The following is a 12,656-nucleotide window of genomic DNA, read 5'->3' on the forward strand; positions in this document are numbered from 1 at the left end:
TATATATATATATATAAGAAGATTCGATTACTAGTTCGAGAACTAACACGACTGGTGGTCATAAAATGATGACTCCTTTAGTTCAATTGCCACAAAAATTTTACGTATTTATGAATTGAAGCAGTTCTCAATTGGATAAATATTAGGTTCGACGGGCGAATCTAATTGTTTGCAAAAAAAGAAAGTTTTCTACCTACTTCTCTAATTTCTATTTTTCCATCTTTGTTATCATCATAAGCTTCCATAAAACATTCCTTCAATTCAATCATCATCGAGTCAGAGACTACTTGCTGCAAAAAAAAAAACATTTTTCTCAAAATATAAAAAGAGTTTATTTTTTTTCAGACCACACTCCATATATACGCTGTTCCTTTTAAATTGAATTGTTTCTGTGAAATTTTAAAAATACTGATTTGATATTTTCTACTGGTGGAGTACAAATACATCAAAATTGTAATTAAATGCAATATTTACTATTTTTTTTTATGCGGATAATTCCAATGTAACAAAATAATTTGGGTTCATGTTGAAATTCGTAATATCGGTAGAACGAATTTTCGTTATTGCGTTGTGATTGCTTCGTTTCCTAAGAATTCGCTAAAGCGGGATTCGACTGTATTTGGAAAGAACAAAAATCAAAATGTTTTTTTGTTCAAGATGGCTAAAACTGTGAATTTTCTTCATTGAACACCATTTTAAAAAGTTGAAATTACCCTAATTTTTTTAACCATTCACGATAAGTTGAATAGTATTGTTTTTTAGTTGTTTGACAAATCAATTCAAGAAGTTATTAATCGCTAATTTCCACCTTTTTTTTTACTTCCCACGTTTTTTTTTCTCGAAAGATCATTAAAAGTTAAAAACAAGCCATCGAGGGAAGGAAGCCACCGAGAAAACACTTACCTACGAGGCACATCCAGAAAGTAAGTTTCCATATTATCTAAAAAAAAAAGAACTCATACTTTCAGGAACATATTGGCAACAAGTACAGCAATGTTTCAGCTATTTTTTAACATAGCCGCCACCAGAATTGAGATACTTGTCGTATCGTGGGATCAAGTTTTGTATCCATCTGTCGTAGAACTTTGCCGCCTGTGAATGGAACCACGCGGTGAAACAGTAAACGCTGACTGTTACTGTGAAACACTGCGGAAATTGCAACGTGCCATTCAAAACAAGAGGCGTGCAATGCTTAGTGCAGGAGTTGTGCTCCTCCATGACAATGCTCGTCCACATACGGCTCGACGCACAGCAGCTGTTTTGACGTAATTTGGCTCGGAGTTGTTTGATCATCCATCCTACAGCCCTGATCTTGCTCCCAGCGATTTTCACGTTTTCTTGCACCTCAAGAAATTCCTGTCCTCCTGCTGAGCGTTTTGGCAACGACGACAAGCTGAAGACGTCTGTCACACGCTGGTTCCATTCACAGGCGGCAGAGTTCTACGACAGAGGGATACAAAAGTTGATCTCACGATACGACAAATGTCTCAATTCTGGTGGTGGCTATGTTGACAAATAGCTGAAATATTGCTGTACTTGTTGCCAATAAATATGTTCCTGAAATATGGGTTCTTTTTTTTTTTAAATAATAGGGAAACTTACTTTCTGGATGCGCCTCGTATCAGAAAATACGTACTCCGTAATCTTTTTTTCCTCTTCTTTTTTTGGGTGAGTGCGTGTGTTTACAAATGATTTAAAGCCAGTAAAAATTATAATAATGGCGGCAGAGTTTAGGGAAATGGGAAATCGTAACCATTCAAGAGTTTTTGGAACCATTTGACTTTCTCGCCAAATCATTAAAGGTTATTTTTCGAAGCTTCTGTCCTTACTTGAAACAACACTCCCTAGTAGTACACCATTTTCACAACTGCTGTGAGCATTTCTAAACGAATATTAAAAATGTGAAAAAGAGTCACACAGTTTATGACCTTATTTTTTTTTATATTTAGAAAGTTACTCTGACTGTGCATTATTTGGGCTCATAAAATAACGAGAATTATTCATTGATCTTGATACTTTTCAATTTATCTAGATTTAATGACTCTTTAAAGCAAGAGGGTACAATTATTTTGCCTCAACTGATTTTCCTTAGACTAAATGAAAGACAATTTTCGCATAATGAATCGATATTTTATTACATTATATTTTGGCCATTCTGGTCCAACACCTTTTGCATCTTTCTGGTGGTAGCATGATTCCACGCTCATAAAATTTTTGGTCTTTGCTGGCAAAAAACTAATCCAGGCGATTTTTGACCTCTTCATTTGAATTAAAGGTTTTACGTTCCAAAAAGTTTTGCAGTGACCAGAACAAATAATAATCCGAAGGCGACAGATCTGGAGAACACGGTGGGGGTGGCAGTGTATCCCATTCAAGCTATAAAAGCTTTTGGCAAGTGACCAAACTTGTATGAGGTCTCGCATTACCTTAGTGGAACACTACACCTTTTCTGTTGATAAATTCTGGCCCTTTCTGTTGAAGTGTATCACTCAGTTTGTCCAGCTGACGACAGTTGACTTTCGAACCAGTTGTTGTGTTATCCGGTAAAAGCTCCAAAAAAACTATTCCTTTAAAATCCCACCAAACAGACAGCATCACCTTTGTTTGATGGATATTGGCTTTCAAAATGCTTTGAGCCGGGTCATCTTTTTTGCTCTCTTGCGTTTCACATTGTTATAGACAACCCATTTTTCGTCCCCAGTAATGATGCGCTTTAAAAACGGATCATTTTCGTGAGAAGCGAATCACAGACGCGACGACACAAATTTCTCTCCGTGAGAACATGGGGAACCCATATATCGAGTTTAAACCTTTCAAGTGGTCATAAACAGTTGAATTCGATAAATTTAACCTCTCACCGATCTCACGTGTTGTTATTCGCCAATTTGAATCAACTAATGTCTTTATCAGCTTCAACCGGCCTTCCAGAACATGGTGCATCCTCGACATCACAACTGCCGGATCGAAATTTTGCAAACCATTTCTGGCCCTGGCCTACTATCAACACATCTTCTCCATGCACATCGGCTAATTTCTTTCTGGCATGAACAGCATTTTTACCTTTTCTATACTAAAAAAGTAAAATATGACGAAAATGCTGCTTATTGCTCTCCATATTTAAAAGGGCGCCAACCAAAAACAACTGCGTAGAGTTAATTGAACTGTTTCACACACAAGCCTCGCTATATCATCTCTCAAAACATATAATGATAATGCTGCTTAATTGTGAAGTTGGGTTCGAAAAAATACAATTAAATCCTCTGTCAGAAAATCGAAATTACTTTCCGAACAACCCGATAGTTTGTGTACGGTAAGAACTCCCACCGCCACAAAGTTTGAATCTGTCTGCTGCTATGGAAACAAGAATGAATGTTGCATTTGAGGGAGGGTAGCTTCTTCTCACTTTAACACAGTAGACTCGCCAACCCGAGCCTAAACAATGACCCCTATTTGTTGTTGTTGTTTCTAATGCCACTTGCCACACGGCAAGCCTGCTTGGTGATATCGAGCAAATTTAAGGTAGAGTGCGCGTTTTTTGTTTTTCAGTGGAGCCATTCTATAGCCAAGAATTCGACTTCAGCCATACACACGTCACAGCCCGTTTTATAGGGCGAACCCATTCACACATCCACAGATCGTAATTTTGACCTGAATCAGAGAACGATCGATCTCCAATCCAGTACCCCCAGAGGAATTGATTTCACCCCTACTTGAAATAGTTATACCTCGTTACCGTAGTCACCGCCACGGATCCAGACGAATGGTTAGGGGAGTTCTTACTTTAGACAAACTATAAACCTGTTTGAACTCGCAGCCAATCCATAAGAGTGCCCCTAACGGCGTACGAAGAATTTTCTTGCCATATGGCAATTATTATGTAACGCTCTACCTGTTGTGACTCTATAGATTAATATTTTATAAGTAAATTTCCCTTTCGCGGAGTACGCAAAACGTCTTTTTATTTTTACCCCTGAATGCGGCAAAAATAATCTGACTTTTACGATTCTTTCTTCGTCGTCCTGGAAACTATCGATTATATCTAACATTCATTAAAACTAAATTAACTTACTGATGAGAGTTTATTTAAATGTACAAAAGAAAATTGTTACATTCGTTTCAGAAACTAGATCTGAGTCTATTCCTAGAAGCTCATACGAAAAATCAATAAATAAGAAGGTTATTGGAGCACTTGCCTTGAAAATAATTTCAATTCTTTCTTTTTCTTTTTTTTGAGAGAGAGAGAGTTTTCTTCCTAGGATTACCAGATCAAACAAATTCTTTTTTTTTTTTTCATACTGCATTTATGACTGGTTACAGGGTCAGTCCAGACATTTTGTGAAAAGGTCCGGTTTTTGTAAAATTGTGAAAAAATGACTCGTAATGTGTGAATATAAAATAAACGCTAAGTCACATTCTCTTAATCAGGGTCCTGCTTTTATGAATTTGTGCAAATAGGGTCCGGTTATAGCAAAAAACTTGTTCAAGGAGTTTTTAAATTGTTAAGACATACAAGATTATGCTCAACACTGTAAAATTAAAATTAAAAAAAATTAAGTTTTCAAAAATAAACAGCAATTGCTGCTACTAAATTAGAGTTGCAACATATAAATATTTGGTATTTAGCCTTTACTGCTGAACGCAGAATATTCATTTCGGACGAATAATGGAAGAATCGTCTGCCGAAGACAACGTTTACATCCATCTTTCTCGTTTTCTGCCCTGGGAAGGATTTATTCGATTAACAAAATAATAACGAAGATAAAAAAATTTGTGAAAGGTCCGATTAAAAGAAAAATCATTTCGTGAAGGGTCCGTTTTTAAGTTAAAATATTTTGTGAAGGGTCCGTTTTTATGAAAAGATATTTTGTAAAGGGTCCGTTAACGGACCCAAATTTCTTTTAAACAGACCCCTGACATCAATTGATATTAATGCATCAATCTGCATCAATTGATATTTTATTTTCAGATTTTTATTTTAACAAAATAATTCAATAGTTTTCTTCGCCTTTTTCCCTTTTTCTATAATTTTTTCCATGTTTTCTTTAAATTTTGAACGAGATTTTTAATATTTCTTTTTGTTGAAAAAACAAAGTTTTTGTTAAACACTTTATTTTAATAAATTTTTCTTCTCTTTTCATTAATCTGCATTATATTTTATATTTAGAAANTACGCCTACTTCGATGGATAGTCCACATTGTACGGTTGACTTGCTATTTGTGAATGCATCATTCACCTCCTGCGCTGTTGCTTCTCAGTCTCGTCTCGAACATTCACACATCGCCTACACTCTCAACGCCTGCATACTCTCGACTGCTAATGGCAACACAGGAGCGACTTCGACTGTGATGTTAATACACCTCTCACATTCAGCACTCAAAAAATCCGGTGACTCTCTCCCGGTCTTTCACAAGTACATCAACTAGTGAGATCTGTTCATCGAATTATATCCCTGATAAAATTCTGGTGGGGGAGTACTGTGGCGTAACTACCACTACAAAAGTTGAACAACATTCACTAGTATATAAAGCATGCTAACTTGATTCTATCACGAGGTACCTTTTGATAGATGACGGTTGGCATGGCCGAATAACTCCGCCCCCCACAATATATATATATATATATATTCTTAAACATTTCGCAAGATATAAGCATTTAGAGTCGTCCTATCTTATTGCCATTAAAATAGTCCTTTTGGAAATTACTAGAAAAAACTTTCAAAACATTCAAATCGAATTTTTTTCATGAGTCACCCAATACGATTCACAACAAAACAATGAAGAAAAAAAATTTTAATATTTTCCACGCAGCGTAAAATGACTACTTTAAATACTCATATCCTGCGCAATTTTCAAATGAACTTTTTTCAATTTTTATTGTTAATATTTTGTTTTAATCTATTGAACATTTTTACAGACTTTAAGGAAATGTATGGCAAAAAAAAAGTTTTTAATAAAAATATCCATATACCTGTATGAATTCTTATAATTGCAACCAACTAACTAAAACGTTCCAAACTAAATTTTCTGTTCTGTTCCAAAACACTTTCGTGATTTATTGTCGGACCCTCTTGAAGCTTCGTTGATATTTTTTGAGAAATCGTCTGACCTCTAAAGTTATAAAATGAAAGCCATTCTCATAAATTTTACTTACTTCCGGTTCTGTATCCGAAACGCTGGAGACGAACTCTCTCAGAAATTTATCCAACTCTCTTCCTTCGATAAAACCATTTCCTGAAACAACAATAATTCTCAATGGCCGACTTTCCTTAAAAATTTGAATCTCATTGAAAAATCTCATAAATTGGTTTAGGTTATTTGAACATTATTGATTTAATTAAAGTTATTAAACGTAATTGTCAAAATATTAAGTGAAAACAAACGATTTGAACATTGTTGATTTAATTCTAAACATTAAATGTAATTGTCAAAATATTAAGTGAAAACAAACGATTTGAACATTGTTGATTTATATCAAGTCATTAAATGTAATTGTCAAAATATTAAGTGAAATATTTGATGAATAAGTGAAAACAAACGATTTATGGACATCTGACACAATGACATCAACAATTTCTATCAACTTAACATTTTTTCTACATTTTTAATGAAGTACAAATCGAATGATGAAGATCCGGGTATTTTATTTTTTAATGAAATCTTTTTATGTATCAGTTAAATTCAAAATTGCTTAAAATAATCTAATTTTCTCAATTAATATACTACGAGTGCACTTTTACAGTTATTTATATAAGATAGTAAAAGAATTGTTTTAAACCTAATTGTGTTCCGAGCCTGATAAAGGCAGGGACATAAGAGGCAGTTGCCCTGGGCCTCACATGAATGGGGATCCCCCAAATCGAGTTGAAAGTTTATTTTAGGTTTCCTTCATGCATGAACTTTTTTTTAAACAAAATATCAGTACAGTGTAAAATCCGTCAATTTTATGTTACCTTCTTCATTAATCTATCGTATGAACATGAACACAAAAAAAACTATTTTTCGTAAATCCATGGCTTTCTAGGGCGGAAATTTCTAATTCTAATTCTAAATTTCTAGGGCTAAATTTTCGCAATTTCTATGGACACATTTGACCCATTAAACGCCTGCATTTTTACATATAGCAAAATGCGACATGTTTACAAAAATACAGGCTTCTGATTGGCTTAAGTGAGCCATCGTCATTGCGAAAATTTAGCTGAATTCCGCTCTAATGCCAGCAAGGATATGTATTTTTCGAAACTAGATGACAAAGTTAACAATCAGAAACCTGCATTCGGCATTATGGACATAGAATGGTCAGAAAATCAATAAAATGGACAGAACGATATTTCGTCTGACCATTGGAGGAGGGTTATTTTAGCTTTTTAGAACAGCTATTACTAAAACAGCTATTTTAGGTTCTAGTCAATTTTCCTGTTATATATGTATAACAGAGTGCGTAGCCAAATTATTTAACAAAAAATAAGCAATTTTTAAGCACTCAAAAAATATTTTTAAGCACTATATACATTAAAAAACGCAAAATAATTTTCAATGACTTTACATTAGGGGTGTCAAACTCAAAAGCAAACTTGGGCCAAATAAACAATGCTTAACTTTAGGTGGGCCTCAAAAAAAAATCAGTGTTTACGGAAACAAATATTTTTTTTTGAATAGTACATTGTAATAAGCATATATAAAGTAAAATTATTGTTTGATATTTGACATCTCTTCTCTGCTACTATCTTTCCTATTTCGGGAGAAATTTAATTGGCCGAGACTACTCTCAAAATTGACCCAACGTGAGCGTCATTAATACGGTTTCGGACAGGAGATTAATTTCCATTCATAACAGAAAATAATTGCTCTCACTGATAAGTACTTCCAAACATGGAAATAATTTCATATGNGTTTCGGACAGGAGATTTATTTTCATTAATAACAGAAAAAAACTGCTCGCACTGATAAGTACTTCCAAACATGGAAATAATTTCATATGCGAATTTTCGAGTATTTTCAAACCTTGCCGGTAAATATTTGTAAAATTCAGGCACACCCACTTCAATGAATTTTGTCTACAAATTTGAGTCGCACTGAATCTCAATGACTTCCATTTGCATATTACTGGCTACTGAGTCTATATTTATTGAGAAAATCGAAGAAAACAAACAAAATTTATCTTCCAAAGAATTAAAATCTTTAAGCCTTGTTTCAAATTCTGTTCTAAGATTTGAAATTTTTTCTGCGATAAGATGCAGTATCCCTGGAATGGCAGGTGCCGCAAGCCAATTAGAATTTTACATTTTCGCGCGTACAATTTAAAATGATCCGTATAGTTTATAAATAAAGTATATTATAATTTTATATGCTAGTTTCCTTTCTAATTCACGTTTCTATTTTATTTTTACTTCGCGTTGGATAGATTGACTGGGCCGCGAGTTTGACACCCCTGCTTTACATGATCATGATAAAATAATGTAAAATTATTGGCGCTTTCATGCGCTATGGACTGATGTAACGTCGAAATGGATAGTGGTCGAATGAATTGTAAAAACGTTGAATAGAACAATATGAAAAGCACGCTTTTGCATAATACATGGCGAAACGTGACATGGCTAAGAATTAAAACCTCATTTGGGAAAAGGGAAAATCAAGCACTTTTTAAAAACAGCCCATGAAAAAAGCACCTTTAAGGGCTTTTAAAGTACGAAAATCGAAAATAAGCACCTTTAAGGACTTTTTAAAAACGCTACGCACCATGTTAAAGTTCCATTGTAAGGTGAGTTTTTATAAAAACAATTTTTTAACATAGTGAGTCGAAGAAAGTAATTTTGTATTTTCGTTAAAAACTTTGAGTCATGGAATGTTTTTTTAAAAATAAAACTTTTGGATAACATTATCGTTATCAAACTGAAAAATAACGGACATTCATCCTAAGAAAATTTATCTGAGCGTGTAATCGCCATAGACGAAACTTGTGATATTTTTTCTCTCCAATGCCCACCCGCAGTGCCAGCGTACGCGGGGCCTTAGGCCATTCAAATTTTTGGGGCCCTTAGATTAAATTTTTTTCTCGTATATTTTTTATTTATTCAAATATAAAAGTATTTATCTATCTTTTCATTTAAGAAAGCATATTTAAAATTAAAATAAATAATAATAAATTAAATTTTACNTTGCAGAGTTAACAGTTAATAATTAGGGGTATCAACAGCCAGTTGTGATTTTTAACTGTAGGGCAATTTTTTTACAGTAAAAAATACATTCATTTTGTATTAGTGGCACACAGCGTTACGAAAAATTTAGAAAGGGTACACAAAAGTCATAAGTTTGGGAAACACTGCCCTAGGCCATTCAAATTTTGGGGGCCCTTAGATTAAATTTTTTTCTCGTATATTTTTTATTTATTCAAAGATAAAAGTATTTATCTATCTTTTCATTTAAGAAAGCATATTTAAAATTAAAATAAATAATAATAAATTAAATTTTACTTTATTTTGTAAAATTAGAACTAAAAAATAATCATAACATTTTGAAAAATCATTGTTTTTCTTAATTTTTTGAAATTTATTTTCAAAAAATCCATTTTAAGGGCAGCCCTAATCATTAGGTACCCCAATCCATGGCCTAGTCTAGCCTGATGGGCAGCCCTGCCCACCCGTGTTAACATTTCGTCATTTCAAGCATTTGCAAGACAGATGTGTTGGCTGCTCTTTCAGGGGCATCCTATTGGGTGGGCCAACGTTGCTCCCACCATATGGACAGATAGTACAGAGAATGAAAGAACATCCATGCCTTGCCCGGGATTCGAACCCAGAACTTTTCTGATGCAAGGCCAGTTCCCTTACACCAGTGTTTCCCAAAGCGTGGTACGCGTACCCCCAGGGGTACAGGAACAGTTTAGCGGGGGTTCGCGTTGTTATGCGAATTATCTTGCAACAAACGAAAATTTCAGAAAATTTTATTTACAAACAGGAAATTCTACTATTACGTATTTTTCTATTGGCTATTTTTTGCAGAGTTAACAGTTAATAATGAGTGGCGTCAACAGTGATTTTTAACTTTTGTGCCATTTTTTTACCGCAGCAGCTGTTATCACAGCAAGAACAATATCATCCTTCTCACTGATGCAAATAAACTTATCAACAAAACTTGGTACCAAAAAAAAAAAAAAAAAAAAAAAAAAAAAAAAAAAAAAAAAAAAAAAAAAANATTCATTTTTTTATTAGTGGTACACAGCGTTACGAAAAAGTTAAAAAGGGTACACACAAAATTCATAAGTTTAGGAAACCCTGCCTGCACAGTCCGGTCCGCAACTTGAGATGTAATTATTCAAAAAAGTTGATCAGCTTCATACTTTTATGTTACCTTCTTCATTAATCTATCGTATGAACACAAAAAATCTATATTTCGTAAATCCATGGTTTTNGTTCTCTTAAGGAGTTGGAAATAAATTATTGAGGGTGTTGTTAGCCTAAATTAAGTGCAAAATGTAAGAAAGTCGGCAAAAATAACTTTTAGATGTAACGATTTTTTGGAAGATTTAGAAACAATCAGTTAATTATTTTATAACCATCATTGAACAACCGACCCTTGTAATTCTGAACCCAATCCAGAAGACAAGGGAACTCTTGGATCGAGTATTGGGAGAAATTTTGCCTTCGTGGAGGACTTTTTGATGGAGCTAACCTGCATTTGCGTTACATGGAGAGGAAGACCACGAGAAATTCCCACGGTTAGCCTGACGGCAATGGAATTCTAACCCATGATCCGTCTACCAATGAGGATATTTCATGTCAGCACTGTGGTCGGTGCAAGCTGGATGCGGAACTCGTATCGACTGGGAGACTGGGATTCGAACCCGGTTCGCCTCATAGGAAAGCGAACGCTCTATCCCCTGAGCCATTGCGGTCTATTGACTAGTTTATAAGAAAAGCGACTCATTGTGGTCAAGCCATTCATGGAGGTAAAACCCCTCGTCACCAACGATCTGGTTGTATCACTACACTGCGCACAAGCCGCCTTTACTAGCTGGTATCCACCGATCTGAAGGGTTTCAATGCGTCATCTCATAAAACTCATCTCAACAATTTATGACAGCACTTGCAGTCCAATCATTTGCTTGAATAATTATATATTAAATCTGCAATGGAACTGGGAGAATATTTGCAACAAAATAAGCAGCAGATACGTTCCTATTTATTCTACGAATGTTAAATTAGGAATTAAATTAGGAATTACAAAATGCTAATTTCTCTCCCCCTTCAAAAATAATATAAATTTTTGGTGCCCGCACGTTGAAAACCTATAATCTGTTTCAAGCTAACAAAGTAAAAATTGGAATAAACGACGTTAACACTAGAAAGACTGAAACGTATATACTTATATTGCCCAAAGCCCGCAGTGGACTGATCGTTAAGACACGGTTCCCAGCAAATCACCGAAGTCAAGCATCACTGGCCTGCGATCAGTGTGACCACTTGAATCAGTCTGCGTAGGGACCGAGGGTGTGCGGTATGGGTCCTCGTTAAATTGTTCTACCGTAAAGTGCTCGACTTCGCGTGCAGGTCGTCGGGCTACCGAAGCGGGGGTGCCATCCCCTCTGCAGAGGATCAAAATCGTGATGGCATGTCGTCGGATCATCCTCAGGGGTGTTTCCCAGACCGTCGCCAATAGCCCATCGTGCAGCTCTAGTGCGACGTCAACAATATTGCCCAAAAGCAGTCAAAATGACTTGAAAGAATAAATAATGTAGAAAAAAACTTGTTTAAAATTAATTTTAGATAATTTTTTATATTTATTTACAGTTATATTACAAGTTATTAGTAAATTTTAAGAATAAAAAAATTTTATTTTGTACAAAATTCTAAAAATTGTGTCATTATATACATCATTGTTTTTCGAATTGAAGAAATTGCAAAGTCAGAATGACAAGCAGTCAAAATGACTTCCTCAGGCAATCTAGTGTTAAAGTGAAGAGTCAATGTCATAAGAGGACGGGATAATCAAAACAAATAATCCTGTCATTTAGAAGAGAGAGAATAAAAGAAGAAGAACTTACCGTCCCTGTCGTAATGGCTCCATACTTCCATGAATTGGCTGGCCGTTAAGTTTTTGAGTTCCCGCGTATTTTTATCCCGAAATTGCCTCATGAAGTTACTCGAATTCGATTTGCGGGGTTTCCTCATCGGCTCGTCCATCATGACGACTTCTAATCTACCTTCTGATTTCCGGAACTCTTTATTTCCGCAGACGATTTTATTTTCAACAGATAAATGCTAACAAGTGCGCAAGCGTGGATCGATGCACACCTGCTGCAATGCTCCCACTCTTCCTTCCCCCACTCACAATTTCTGAATCAAAACATGTGCAGAAAAAGTTCTTTCTTTTTTCTTTTTTTACCGTCCCGCGATGAAATGAAGTGTTTACGTGTCTTGGTCAAGCATTGAGTATCTGAAAATTACATTTTTTAATGTAATAAAATCGGTTGACTTTTTCCTGTTGATAAACTATTCAAATTATTGGTGCTTGGATGATAATCAGTCACTATTTATTGAGAGAAAAGAATTCGCGCTTTTTATACGGAAATATATTTATTTTTAAAAAAATATATATAATGCAACGTTTTTGCTCGTAATTTCTTTTTAAATACAATTTATGTGAATTGTAAAAACGTT

At 34.7% G+C, this 12,656-nt stretch overlaps 1 protein-coding gene across 5 annotated transcripts in view; it reads right to left on the reverse strand.

Moving 5' to 3' along the window:
- The window catches only part of LOC107439610 (Calbindin 53E), a 59,475-nt gene that overhangs the window by 31,921 nt on the left and 14,898 nt on the right, over window positions 1-12,656 (reverse strand). For 2 of the 5 annotated variants that reach the window (XM_071186576.1, XM_043049158.2), the window contains exons 3-4: window positions 6,152-6,231; window positions 198-290 (exon numbers count right to left, since the gene is read on the reverse strand). In XM_071186576.1, the coding sequence (XP_071042677.1) occupies window positions 198-290; window positions 6,152-6,231 (173 nt within the window). Of the gene's footprint in view, window positions 1-197; window positions 291-6,151; window positions 6,232-12,040; window positions 12,296-12,656 lie in introns of those variants that run through there. The other 3 variants (XR_011637951.1, XM_043049157.2, XM_071186575.1) reach the window with 3 other exon arrangements.

The sequence above is a fragment of the Parasteatoda tepidariorum genome, chromosome 10 (assembly GCF_043381705.1).
Source record: "Parasteatoda tepidariorum isolate YZ-2023 chromosome 10, CAS_Ptep_4.0, whole genome shotgun sequence".
NCBI lineage: Eukaryota > Metazoa > Arthropoda > Arachnida > Araneae > Theridiidae > Parasteatoda > Parasteatoda tepidariorum.